The 12475-nt window shown below is 43.5% G+C and overlaps 1 protein-coding gene across 6 annotated transcripts in view; it reads left to right on the plus strand.

Moving 5' to 3' along the window:
- TENM2 (teneurin transmembrane protein 2) overlaps nt 1-12475 on the plus strand; it is a 1386931-nt gene that overhangs the window by 1318764 nt on the left and 55692 nt on the right. For all 6 annotated transcript variants that reach the window (XM_032158572.2, XM_032158571.2, XM_058440114.1 and 3 more), the window contains 4 exons: nt 1147-1408; nt 2158-2425; nt 5865-6008; nt 6554-6803. In XM_032158572.2, the coding sequence (XP_032014463.1) occupies nt 1147-1408; nt 2158-2425; nt 5865-6008; nt 6554-6803 (924 nt within the window). The remainder of the gene's footprint in view (nt 1-1146; nt 1409-2157; nt 2426-5864; nt 6009-6553; nt 6804-12475) is intronic.

A 12475-nucleotide genomic window follows, 5' to 3' on the forward strand; every position in this document is an offset into this window, starting at 1 on the left:
CCCAAAAAAAAAAAAAAAAAAAAAAGATGAAATTCTAGAGGGGAGGTAAAATAAAGCTTAAAATTAGGACACCTCTCTGTTAACGTCCTTGTTTTCTGTTAAATGGGAAAAAGCTACCTTTATTCTACTTGACAGATAATACACCTCCATACAGCTCTTAAGAAACGAACAGAAATATAGCTTAAGAACCATTGTCAAAGAAATCAGCCACAGAGCAGAGGCTGATTAAAAGAATGCTGTAATGAGCTCCTCCCTGTGTCCTAACGTAGTGTTGTTATAATTACACTATTTATTGAACATTCTATTCGCCTAGGACTGTGCTAAGTGCTTTACACGAGTAGCCAGCAAACATTTTCTTTAAAGGGCCAGGTAGTAAATAGTTTAGGCTTTGCTGGCCATGTGGCTTGTCACCGACAACTCAGCTCTGCCATTATAGCAGGAAAGCAGCCTAAAAGATACATAAACAAATGGGTGTAACTGTATGCCAAGGAACCCTTTTTTTTTTTTTTTTTTGAGTCTCACTCTATCACTCAGGCTGGAGTACAGTGGTGCAATCTCGGCCCACTGCAACCTCCGCCTCCCAGGTTCAAGCAATTCTCCTGCCTTGGCCTCCTGAGCAGCTGAGACTACAGGCACCCACCACCATGCCTGGCTAATTTTTGTATTTTTAGTAGAGACAGGGTTTCACCATGTTGGCCAGGCTGGTCTTGAACTACTGACCTCGAGTGATCCACCCACCTCAGCCTCCCAAAGTGCTGGGATTACAGGCGTGAGCCACCGCGCCCTGCCCAATAAAACTTTATTTACCAAAACAGGTGGTGGGCCGGATTTAGCTCACAGGTCATAGTTTGTTGAGCTCTGCTCTACACTCATGATGTTTCACTCTAGCCATGCCATGTGTATTGGTGTAATTATTCCTATTTTACAGATGAAGAAACTTGGGCTCAGAGAGGGTTAGTAACTTGCCCATTGCCACTCAGCTAGTAAGTCATAGAGCTTGGGTTCCAGCCCCACCTGTCTGCCTCCAAAGCCCATGCTCTCCTCTGTGCTCTGCCCATCCCATGGCCATCAGGGGAGGAGGAGAGGCATCCTGCCTTGTCTGAAGGTGAGTCTACCCCCTCATCAGCTCATTTACTCCCTCTCCAGTTTCGACCTGATCGCCAATGGAGGTGCTTCCTTGACTCTACACTTTGAGCGAGCCCCGTTCATGAGCCAGGAGCGCACTGTGTGGCTGCCGTGGAACAGCTTTTACGCCATGGACACCCTGGTGATGAAGACCGAGGAGAACTCCATCCCCAGCTGTGACCTCAGTGGCTTTGTCCGGCCTGATCCGATCATCATCTCCTCCCCACTGTCCACCTTCTTTAGTGCTGCCCCTGGGCAGAATCCCATCGTGCCTGAGACCCAGGTAGGAATGGCAGTGCCAGGGCGGGACTCTCAGAACTTCCCTAACCGAAATCAACTGGACACTGCCTCTCCCCGAGTGGACCAGAAACTAATACTACAGGGGAGTGAAAAAAGTGGGAGCATAATAAAATTTATAGCCACCAGAGATGAAAGTTTGAATCCCTCTTGCCTGTTCTGGATGTTTGCAGATAGTCGTTCAAGACTTTGGCAGTCATCAGAGCTTTTAATAAAATAAAAACAACATACATATGTGCAACCCACCTGCAAATTGCTTTTTATTCCTGTTAGTCACAGAGATACATGGTAAGAGGCGCTTTAATGATCTACATCGGTGTTACGACAGAGGGCATAGTACATTATTGCCTCCCTGTTGCTTTGTACGGATTGTCAGTGGAAGTTGTAGGTTCATATAATCACAGCCTCTCGTGGCCTCCTTGCATGCAGCTAGCAATAAAGCCTGCTGTTCTTATTTACATCTTTTGCCAACAGTGTGGTTTTTTAAAAAGAAACACAACGGTGACCAAGAATAATTATTAATCCAAAAATCATAACCTCAGCCCCATCACTCTATGGTAGAGGATAAAGTTTTTGTTGTTGTTGTTTTTCTTTCTCAGTGGTGGTAAGTGGTTCTTGCACCCACATAAGATGTGATGCCTCAGTGAGGGACATAGCAGACAGACAGTAGGGGGGTTACAGTTTACCTGCACAGGTGTGTTTTAGGTGTGTGTCTGCCACGTGTTTCCTCTCCAGGTTCTTCATGAAGAAATTGAGCTCCCTGGTTCCAATGTGAAACTTCGCTATCTGAGCTCCAGAACTGCAGGGTACAAGTCACTGCTGAAGATCACCATGACCCAGTCCACAGTGCCCCTGAACCTCATTAGGGTTCACCTGATGGTGGCTGTCGAGGGGCATCTCTTCCAGAAGTCATTCCAGGCTTCTCCCAACCTGGCCTACACCTTCATCTGGGACAAAACAGATGCCTATGGCCAAAGGGTGTATGGACTCTCAGATGCTGTTGGTATGTTTTGGTTTCAACCACTTATTGATCAGTGGATTTAGTCATGTGTTAATTTGACCCATATTTGTTGAGTTCCAAGGATATGCCAAGCACCGTTCCAGTAGATAAGGACACAGTGGTCAGGAAGACAGACAAGATTCCTCTTCCATGGGGTTTACATTTTGGTGAGGTATTGAGATAATAAATACAAATGAAACAAAGAAATATCAAGCAGGATAAGTGCTAATAAGAAAATAAAAGTAAATGATATATATTGGGGAGGAGGGACAACTGTGGTGAGCATTTAGGGAAGGCTCTTCCGCAGGGCGGCATTTAAGCAGAGACTTTAATGACAAGAAGGAACCACATAAAAATCAGAAAAAGAGGATTTCAGGCAGAGAGAAGAGCAGGGTGTGTTTGATAGACAGAGAGAAGGCCAGTGTGGCTGGAGTGTAGTGGAAAAGAAAATATTCAAGATGATGGGAGAGAGGTGGTCAGGGGCTAGTTCACGTTCCAGACAGAGCACTTGTAAATGGCACAGAATGCCCCTGAATAATCAGAAAACAGGGTTTGAGGAGATCAGAAAGCCACATGCTATGTTCCAGGGCTCTGCCTTTTGAGGGAATCACGATTTCCTCCTTATGAAAGATCTTCATAACAGAAGTGTCCTACCGTTATCAGAGTTGTGAGCTGTACATTAATCTTAACCTACCTTGTATCTTCCTACTTGTGGAAAGCTATCTAGGAATTAATTAAAATCCAGAATCCTGTGTTCTCTTCACCAATGGTCATGTGTATTTTAAGAACTGTAAAGATAAGTTACCAAAGTAAGAAACTAGCAACCTCAGAAACTTTCACTATAACTGGTAGTCAATGTTTATCAGACGTTCCTTTTGTGTAGAGAGCATTGTGCTAAATCCTTTGTCGGGTAACCTCTCAATAGCCCCTCAAGTAGGCACTCTCATAACCCCATTGTGCATATGGGGCAGGAGGGAGAGGGTAAGAAAGTTGCCCAAGATCATGCCACTAACTGGTTACACCTGCTCAGGATACAGGCCTGGGGGTCTGCTTCATCAGTGTATAGTGTGTGTATATATATATATACACAGACACATACATTTAGCTAATATCAAAATGACAGCCAATATTAAAAAGTAGACTAAATATTGTAATGCACTTCCATACACTCCAGCTCCTACCATTATCAACTCACGATGAGGCCTGTTTTTTCATACCCCCGTCCACTCCCCTTTCTCCTATATTTTTCTGAAGCAAGTCCTAGACGTCACATTATTTCATCTGTAATATTTAAGAATGTATCTCTGAAAACACTCTAAAAACATAAAAACAATATCATCACAACCAAAAAAACACAAAAATTCCGTAATATCATCACATAGCCCATCATTGTTCCATATTTCAATTGCCTGACAAATACCATAAACTATCAATACTTTGTCTCAAGATCCCATTAAGATCCACCTTTTGCAATTGGTTGATTTCTCTTAAACTGTTTTTAAAGTTCTTTCTTCTTTCCTTATCTTTCTCTCTATATATAACCTTTATAATTTATTTGTTGAAGAAATTGGGTTGTATGCCTGTAGAATTTCCCATATAGCGTGGTTGGTTGGTTGGTTGATTAATTGGTTGGTTCTCGAATTGCATAATTATGGCTATTTGGCCTGTTCCTCTGTTCCCTATATCTCCTGACCATTGATAGTTGGGTTTTGAAGCTTTCTCAGATTCAGGTTTGATTTTTTGATTTTTTGTTTGGGCAGAACAACTTGATAGGTGTGGCTGTGTCCTTCCGTCAAGAGGCAACTAAAGTCAAGTTGTATATTTTTTAGAGATTTCAGTAGCCATTAATGCTCATTGCCTAGTCTGTCTGGTCATTAGGGATTGCAAAATGATATGTTAATTCTATACTTGCTTCTTCATCTATTAGCTGAAATACTTCTATATAGAGATGCTTTCTCCTTAACTACTTGGTTATTTAAAGTACAGTTCAAATAGGGAAGAATAGATAAATGCTTGATTATTTCCTTTTATTTACTAGTTTTCAATATAATGAGTTGATTCATCATCCAGTGGTGGCAAATTAATGTTTCTTAAATACCACCATGAACTCATGGACTGAGATGCATCCAGTATGTTTCAATCCATTGAAGTTATTATTCTCACTAATGGCCAAATGGCCCCATCTTTGGTCAGTGGGCACCTTTTCAAGCTCATTCTCAAATCCTTTTGACATGACCCTAATAGATTTTGATTCCTTCCTTGCTATCTAGTATGATAAAGTAGGCTGGTGTCATTGTGTTCATTTCTTACTCCAGCCATTTCTTCCAGAAGCCCTGATTCCTTTTAATGAGAAATAATATATCAAGGCCACAAGCCAGGCACTAGCAATTCTCTTTGCTGCTGGGGCTGGTCATTTGGCCTTTGTTTCTTGGCATTTTCAGAGGACAAGCTGGGAAATATAGAGAGTTTTTTAAAGATAAAAATGCATCCTTCATTCATATTGACACTTCTATATCTCAGGAATTTTTTTAAGCTGCTGAGAATCCCCAAAGGTGACACACATAGTTAAGAGTTTAATGCAGTAGGAACAGCAATAATAACAATGCCTCATATTTCTAGAGCAGCGTTCCAATTAAAAATGTACGGCATCTCAGCACTTCATCTCATCTCTCCTTATCACATCTGTCTGAGAAATTGAGGCTTCACTTAACCCATTTTACACGTGGGGAAAATGGAGCCCCAAGGAAGCGTGAGCTTGGAGCCAAGCTAGGACTAATGTCCTTCATTTCCACCTCTCTCTCCCATTTGTCCATGTGGCAAATGCAGGATTTTTACAAACAGCTTTTGGATTCTGTTCCCCATTGAATTCCCATGTAACTGGCAGGCTGTACTCCTGCTGGTGCCTGCCCCTTCTGGCACTTTCTGGAATCCTGAGTGAAAACACCAAGTGTCTTAATTTACACAAGCTATTGCTCCCAGAATCTCCATGTCAGTGAGCCAGTATGATCCCAAAGGGCTTTCTCCTAGTAAGTGGAAATAAATAACACGAAATATAATAAATGCATGCCGTGAACAGCAGGCTGAGAGAAACAGTCTCCTGTCCATCTCTAAAGGGGAATTGTGTCAGGTTTTCAAATGATTCCTTTCCTCCCTCCATGTCACCAGGGTCATTTTTGAAAGCCAGTCGTTCATTGGAAAGGTCTTTCCATCCCCACAGAGTACTACTGTGTAAAGTTTCAAGGTTGAGTTCAGCTCAAAAATCTGAATTTAATATTGTAGAATCACAAGGAGAAAAGCAATCAGCCTGCCTCTTTGAGTGAGTTTTTGGAACAGAATCTGTATTACTGCGAACACGTGCTTCTCATTCTTGCTACAGAGCTCTGGAGTAATCAAGTAAACTCTCTCTTTTCTCTCACTCTGCCCCACCCCTTTTATCTTTCAGTGTCTGTTGGGTTTGAATATGAGACCTGTCCCAGTCTAATTCTCTGGGAGAAAAGGACAGCCCTCCTTCAGGGATTCGAGCTGGACCCCTCCAACCTCGGTGGCTGGTCCCTGGACAAACATCACATCCTCAATGTTAAAAGTGGTACGTGAACACATCTTCTTTCCCAAATACAGCCCTGCCACTTCTCTGGAACCTTGTCTCTAGCCTCAGCATTTAAGTGGTCACACCTCCCCTTCCCTGGGTCATTTTTTCATCAAGTGCCCAAAATATGCATAGACTTTCCTACCTTCTCCTTTTATTTTATTTTTTTTTTATTTAAATATTTAAAATATTTATTATTTTTTTAATAGAGGCAGGGTCTTGCTCTGTCATCCAGAGTGTATGTGCCATCATAGCTCACTGCAGCCTCGACTTCCTGGGCTCAAATGATCCTCCTGCCCCAGCCTACCAGGAAGCTGGGATTACAAGCTTCTTTAGTTATCCTCCCAAGTGTCATTTTACCCAATGCCACAGCATTTGGAGTCCACCTCTCACACTGCAGCTCTCTCCACATTGTGAAGAAGTTGGAGAGCTCCCCAAGCTCTGAAGATTTCCTAATTTTTCTCTTCCCCTCCCTCCCAGTTGGCCAATACACATGTCTTCCCCAGAGGGCTTCAGTAACCCCTCCCATTCTCCAACCCCCACAGGAATCCTACACAAAGGCACTGGGGAAAACCAGTTCCTGACCCAGCAGCCTGCCATCATCACCAGCATCATGGGCAATGGTCGCCGCCGGAGCATTTCCTGTCCCAGCTGCAACGGCCTTGCTGAAGGCAACAAGCTGCTGGCCCCAGTGGCTCTGGCTGTTGGAATCGATGGGAGCCTCTACGTGGGTGACTTCAATTACATCCGACGCATCTTTCCCTCTCGAAATGTGACCAGCATCTTGGAGTTACGGTAAATGGCCACACAGGCAACCTTCTGTTGCTCTCTTGCCCCTCATAACTACTGAGTTTGATTGGGTAACTGGGGCTGCATTTGGGATTCTCCAGAGAAGATATAGTCCTTGTGATCCAAAACCTAGGCCCAGAGTCAAATAAGGAGGTGGGAAAAATGCTTTGTGTATCTGTGAAAACCATACACAGATTTGATACAATAGTCAACAACTGACTTACAGACAAGGCTTTTAGTCTCCAGATTGGAGAACAACCAAGGCACCTTTTAGTTTTAAGAAGCTCTGTAGACACGCATCAAAGTTTGAGAACCACTAATGTTCATTTGCTAATTTAAAACGTTGTATTGAGCACCTCTATCTGCTAGCTCTCTATAAAGTCTCTGGATCTTTGCACATTCACCAGGATAGCACTTCCTTTACTGTGTAGGCTTTGCTGTGTAATTTCTGGCCAGCCTAGGTAGATTCCTCCTGCCCATTGCTGGCTACTAAGTCTGAAGGCCAGACCCCTCTGTGCTGGGAAAAAACTGACCCCTAAAAGCTCTTAGACATGCTCTTGCCAGGAAAGTTGATTTCAGACCCTCAACTCAGAGGAGATCTGTAATTAGAGAGAGAAATAAGATCTATAAGAAAGGGGCAAAATTTCATTCAACAAATATTTGGTGAATGTATACCATGTCCCAGGGGCTTTCTGGCTAGAAAAAAAAAAAAAAGTGGGGTCAAACAAAGCACCTGTTGTTGTGTTTATGTTCTGATAAGGAGCCACAGAAAAAATCGTGTGGGCAAATAAAAAAAATAATAATTTCCAGTATCCTTAATTGCTTTAGGGGAAATATAACAGAGTAAGAAACAGGAACTGGGGGACAGGGAGGGTACATGGATGAGGAGGCTACGTAAGTTGAATTAGTTGGAGAAACCTCTTGTACTAGGTGATGTTTGGCTAGGATCTGAGTGATAGACTTCAGCCATGGGGAGATCTGGGGAAAAGCACTCAGGCAGAGAAAAGTTGGTCAAAAGCCATATACCAGCCAATAGCCTGGCTGATTTAAGAACTGATAGAAGCCCAATGTGGCTGGTGGGTGGTGAGCTCAGGGAAGGGTGCATCTGAGTCTCACTAACCACTTAGACAACAGTACATTGTATTGCAATGAACAAGCAATGGAGGTTGAAGTAGGGAGTGGGGTGGAATTGATATGATCTGATTTGCATTTTTTTTAAAGATGACTCTGGCTATTGTGTGTGGAGTAGAATGTAGGGCTGCAGGAGTGGAGGCAGGAAAACCCATAGGGAAGCTGCAGCAATTTTCCAGGATTGGGGCAATGGTGATTTGAACCAGAATGGTAGCAGAAGAGAGAGGAGTGCTCCAATTACGATATATTTTCGAGGTAAATCTGGTAGGATTTGCTGATGGATCAGGTGTAAGGAACGAACAAAGACAGAAATGAATCAAGGGCCCTGCCTAGGATTTTGGCCTGACAACTGAGTGGATGATAGTGTCTTCTGAAGCAGCCTCAGCCTCCCTCCTAGAAGGAGCTGCAGGTTGCACTTGCATTTGAGAGTCTCTGAGGCCCTGTCTGGGAGAGATATCAATGGCCTGCTCCCAGCAACTGCTGCTGAGCATTCTTGGGAGCCAAGAGTGTGCCAGGGACTGAGAGGAGTAAAAAGAAAGAAAAAAACAAGAGCTTCACCCCGAGGAGGTTGCAGCCTCAGTGATCCAGTGGGCATTTATTGAGCATGGAGGGGAGCCAGGCATGTGCTGGGCTGTGCGGTACAGAAGGGGTTGAAACACAGGCTCAGAAAACACCCATGTGAGTATGAGAGGTGGCACCTGGGGAAGTCAGTGCAGTTCAAGCTGAGCTGAAGGACCAAAGGCCAACCATCATGGAGATCCAGAGACAGGCCTGGGGTGGAGGAGGGGGCATGGTAACCAGAGGGTGAAAAATGAGAGCAAGAAGGAGACACGTGGGAAGAGGCCAGGTAGCCCTCACGCTGCCAAAGTGGCGATCAGACAAATCACTTTTCCTAGACTTGCCCATCGATATAGATTCCCTTCCCAAGATGTTGTCTTTGTTTGTTTTTCTAATCCTAGGAAAGCCTCCTTTTCTCAGGCACCCTGTGGGCAACAGACAACCATGGGAGAAGACAGGGTAGGGCAGAGGTAGCACTGTGCTTTGCCATTGCCTATAGGAAAAAAGGGTGGAACTATTTCATCTGGCCCTTGTAATCTTCCACATCAGGCCCTTCCTCCTTTGTCACTGTTCTTCCTGCTCAGAGGCTAATCAGCCCTCACCTGGTACAGTCCCACCTCCAAACCTTCACTCTTGCTGCTTGCTCTGCTTAAAATACCTTCCCTACCTAATCTACCACATCACATCCACCTGCAAGGCCCAGCGTCAGGGCCTCCTCTTCCACGTAGCCTGATCTCCCCAGCAGAAGCCATTGTTACCCACCTCTGAGTCACTACACTCTCTGATCTTCCATTAGAGTTGATGCCACTGAATGCCATGTTGTCATTATTTCCATGTAAGTCTTTAGGGCCCAAGCATGTGAACTTCTGCAGCCGATCCCTTGGTCATCTTTGTCCCTTTAATGCCTAGAGGAGGTCCTGGCCCACAATAGGTGCTCAAGATAGGTTGCTTAAATTAAAGAAAACACGGACCCGTCTCCTCCCTCTTGTTGGAGTTGGTCCCTGATTCCACGTCTCTCGAGTTGTGGAGGCCACAGCGTCAATGGTGTAAGCTAAGGGCCCAATCAGAACAAGTCACGCCATGCCCACGTGGTGACATTAGGACAGCTTGAGGCGGAATATGCTCCCAGTTTCCCTCGGCAGCTGTGTGATTTTTTTTTTAACTGCCTTTAGACTTGTTCTTACTTTCATCAGCCAGGTACCCAGAGCCGATTAGAAGTTAAGCTTTTACAAGAACACTGGTTTTATTCTTCTTTTCTTCCCACTACATACCTGAAAACAAAGGGCTGTCAATCCCCTCTCTTCAAAACAGCAACCAGCAGAGGGAGGGAGGGGGAGGAAGAGACCTGTCTTGCTTATGTCTTTTCTCCATTGTGAGTTGGCAGCTGAATGATTCAATTTCGGGAGTCAGTGCCCATCCCTGTCTCGCTCACCCACCCCAGAGCTGAGCCTCTGAATTGGGATCCTATTGAAATGTTTCCATGGTTCTCTCGCTATCCTTCCCCCTTCCTCCTTCTTTTGTCTCTCCAAAACATACAGGGACAAGTTCTATACACTTAAATAACTTCTGATGCTACAAAAGAGCCTTCTCTTAGGTAAAATGGTTATCATCTGTGTGCTCTGATTAGGCGGACATTTAGGACATTTTCCATACTCCTTTCCCAAAAAAGCCTGATATCCCATCTTTACTAGTCCATTTCCCACCGCCCATTCCAAGTGGTCTTTGGAAAACCTAAGCCCTGGAGCAGAGTAAATTTGTCAGTCACTAACATTATACAGGGAATTTCTCTCATAGCAAAATATTTTCTCCCTCCTCAGTTTTAGAACATCTTAGGAATTAGACCTCAATATAAGGCAGTAAATTATATGGAATAGGACAGTATCTCTCTACATTTTCTTAGCTTAGCTCCTTTTAATAAACATAAGAATCTCACACCTTCCATAATTTTTGAAATTTCCGTTTTTTCATTTTTTAAACATAAAATAATATTATGATGTTAAACATGCTTTTTTCCAACTAAACCACTTCTCCATGCTGACATTCTGATGGTGCTTTCAGCATGGAGTCAAGGGCGCCAATCATTAGAGGAGACCTTCAGAGAAGGGACATGTCCAACCCAGATATGTTAGTACCGGGCAGGGGGAAAGTGGGAGCCTGGGAAGACAGGCAAAGCCAGCAGACATTGGAAGGAAGCGTCACCAAGGACAAGCTCTGCCTGAGAGTTTCAGCCAGGACAGAGCCTGCTTGATGACCAGGTAGACTGTTAGGGAAGACTACGTGGTTCCACTTAAAGAACAGAAATGCTTTTCCTGTGGGGTCAGGCTTTGAAAATGGGGGTCAGGAAAGAAAAGTCATGAAGCACTCAGTCCAGAATAAAAGGAAAAACAATGTCCTCATAAAATTTTGGAGACTGATTGGCACTATTTTCAAAGTCTTTTTACCAAGGGTAGAACCTAGATTTTATGAAGCCTAACACTAATACAATTTCAGAGGCTCTCACTAAGAAGAAAAAAATAAAATTATAAATACGAAATGAGAAACGAAATGGAATATTTAGGATGAGAAAAGAAACCCAAAAAATTGCAGTTTAGAAAAGCCAGTTCTATCATAAACATCACAAAATCCAGACAAATAACCTGATATTTTTATTAATTAATTCCTGTAACGCTTCCATGATACATGTTTTTCTATACTTTTTGGCTGCATATCTTTGATCATCTTTTAATATCACAGTTATTTTGTAATTTCATTATCTATAGAAAGAACAGAGGGATTTTCAGTCTTTCCTTTAGTAGGGCTGATCAAAATTTGTTTCATATTATTGATAAATTAGAAAATTTTCTTTTGTGTTCATAATTGATTATTGGTGATGTGTAAATCATTAGAGTTAAAAATTGGGGAAAATCTCTATCAAGTTTCCTTTTTAATATCTCTAGGCATTTCAGGTTTTCCTGTGCAGTGAATAATCTAAATAGTCTTTGAAATGATGCTCATCAACCAGTTTGTCATTGATGTCCTTGTACTAGTGAAATATGAATTCTACATGGGGCCTTTTACTCTCTGCAATGATGCTAGACAAATCAGCATTGTAGGGCAGGTGCATTCCTCAAAGACATTCCTGTTCAAGAATGGCTAGCAACCATTTAACTGGGTGCTAAAGGGACTACAAGCCACATGAGCTCATCCTCCTGAAACTAAACCAAATGTACCCCAAGTCAACTTCTCTTTAGTTAGAACAACAACAACAAAACCACCCTGTGGCTACTCCAAGTCCACCTTCCTCAAGGGGAAAATGTGGCACAGAGAGAGTTGGAATGAAAAAAGACAACAGTCTCCACTGATTAGAGATTTGTAATTCTGAGCAGAACATGAGGGATTGGAGTTAGTCCAAGGCAGGGTCTGCCCAGCACTAAGGGAAGCAGCCTCATTCCTTGCTTCCTTCACTCAAGAACCTGTTTTTCCAGCCCGAACTCTCTCCTGGGTCTTCTACTAAGTATCTGCAATTCAGAGATGAGTGAGTCATGTCCTATTCACGAAGAACTGAGGGGGACAGGCACACAAACATAAATCACCAGACAGCATGATGGCAGCTCTGAGAGACAGGCTGAGAATGCCACAAGAGACACTGAAGGCTTCGCAGAGACATCATTGAGACTCTGCAGTGTGAAGAAGAGCTAATCCATCTCAATTCTCCCATCTGAAACACCACTTTTTCCTCGAAGGGCTCACCTAAAGAGTCTGTGGTATTAAAACCATGCACACGAAGCCTGGGCCTATCCCTTGTAAGTAGGACATCTGTACCCAGCTGCATAGACTGACTCGGTGATGCTGTTATTCTGGTTTGTTGCCTGCTAAGCACCCAGCCTGCTGTGATCCTGGACTGGAATAGCAGTGACCTCAGCCTTTCTCCAAAGCCCATATTTATATGATCATTCAGGCTCTACACTCTCCAACGACTTGATCCTTCACCCCTTCCCTTCTCCTTCCCC

Source organism: Hylobates moloch, unplaced genomic scaffold (genome assembly GCF_009828535.3).
Source record: "Hylobates moloch isolate HMO894 unplaced genomic scaffold, HMol_V3 SCAFFOLD_6, whole genome shotgun sequence".
Classification (NCBI taxonomy): domain Eukaryota; kingdom Metazoa; phylum Chordata; class Mammalia; order Primates; family Hylobatidae; genus Hylobates; species Hylobates moloch.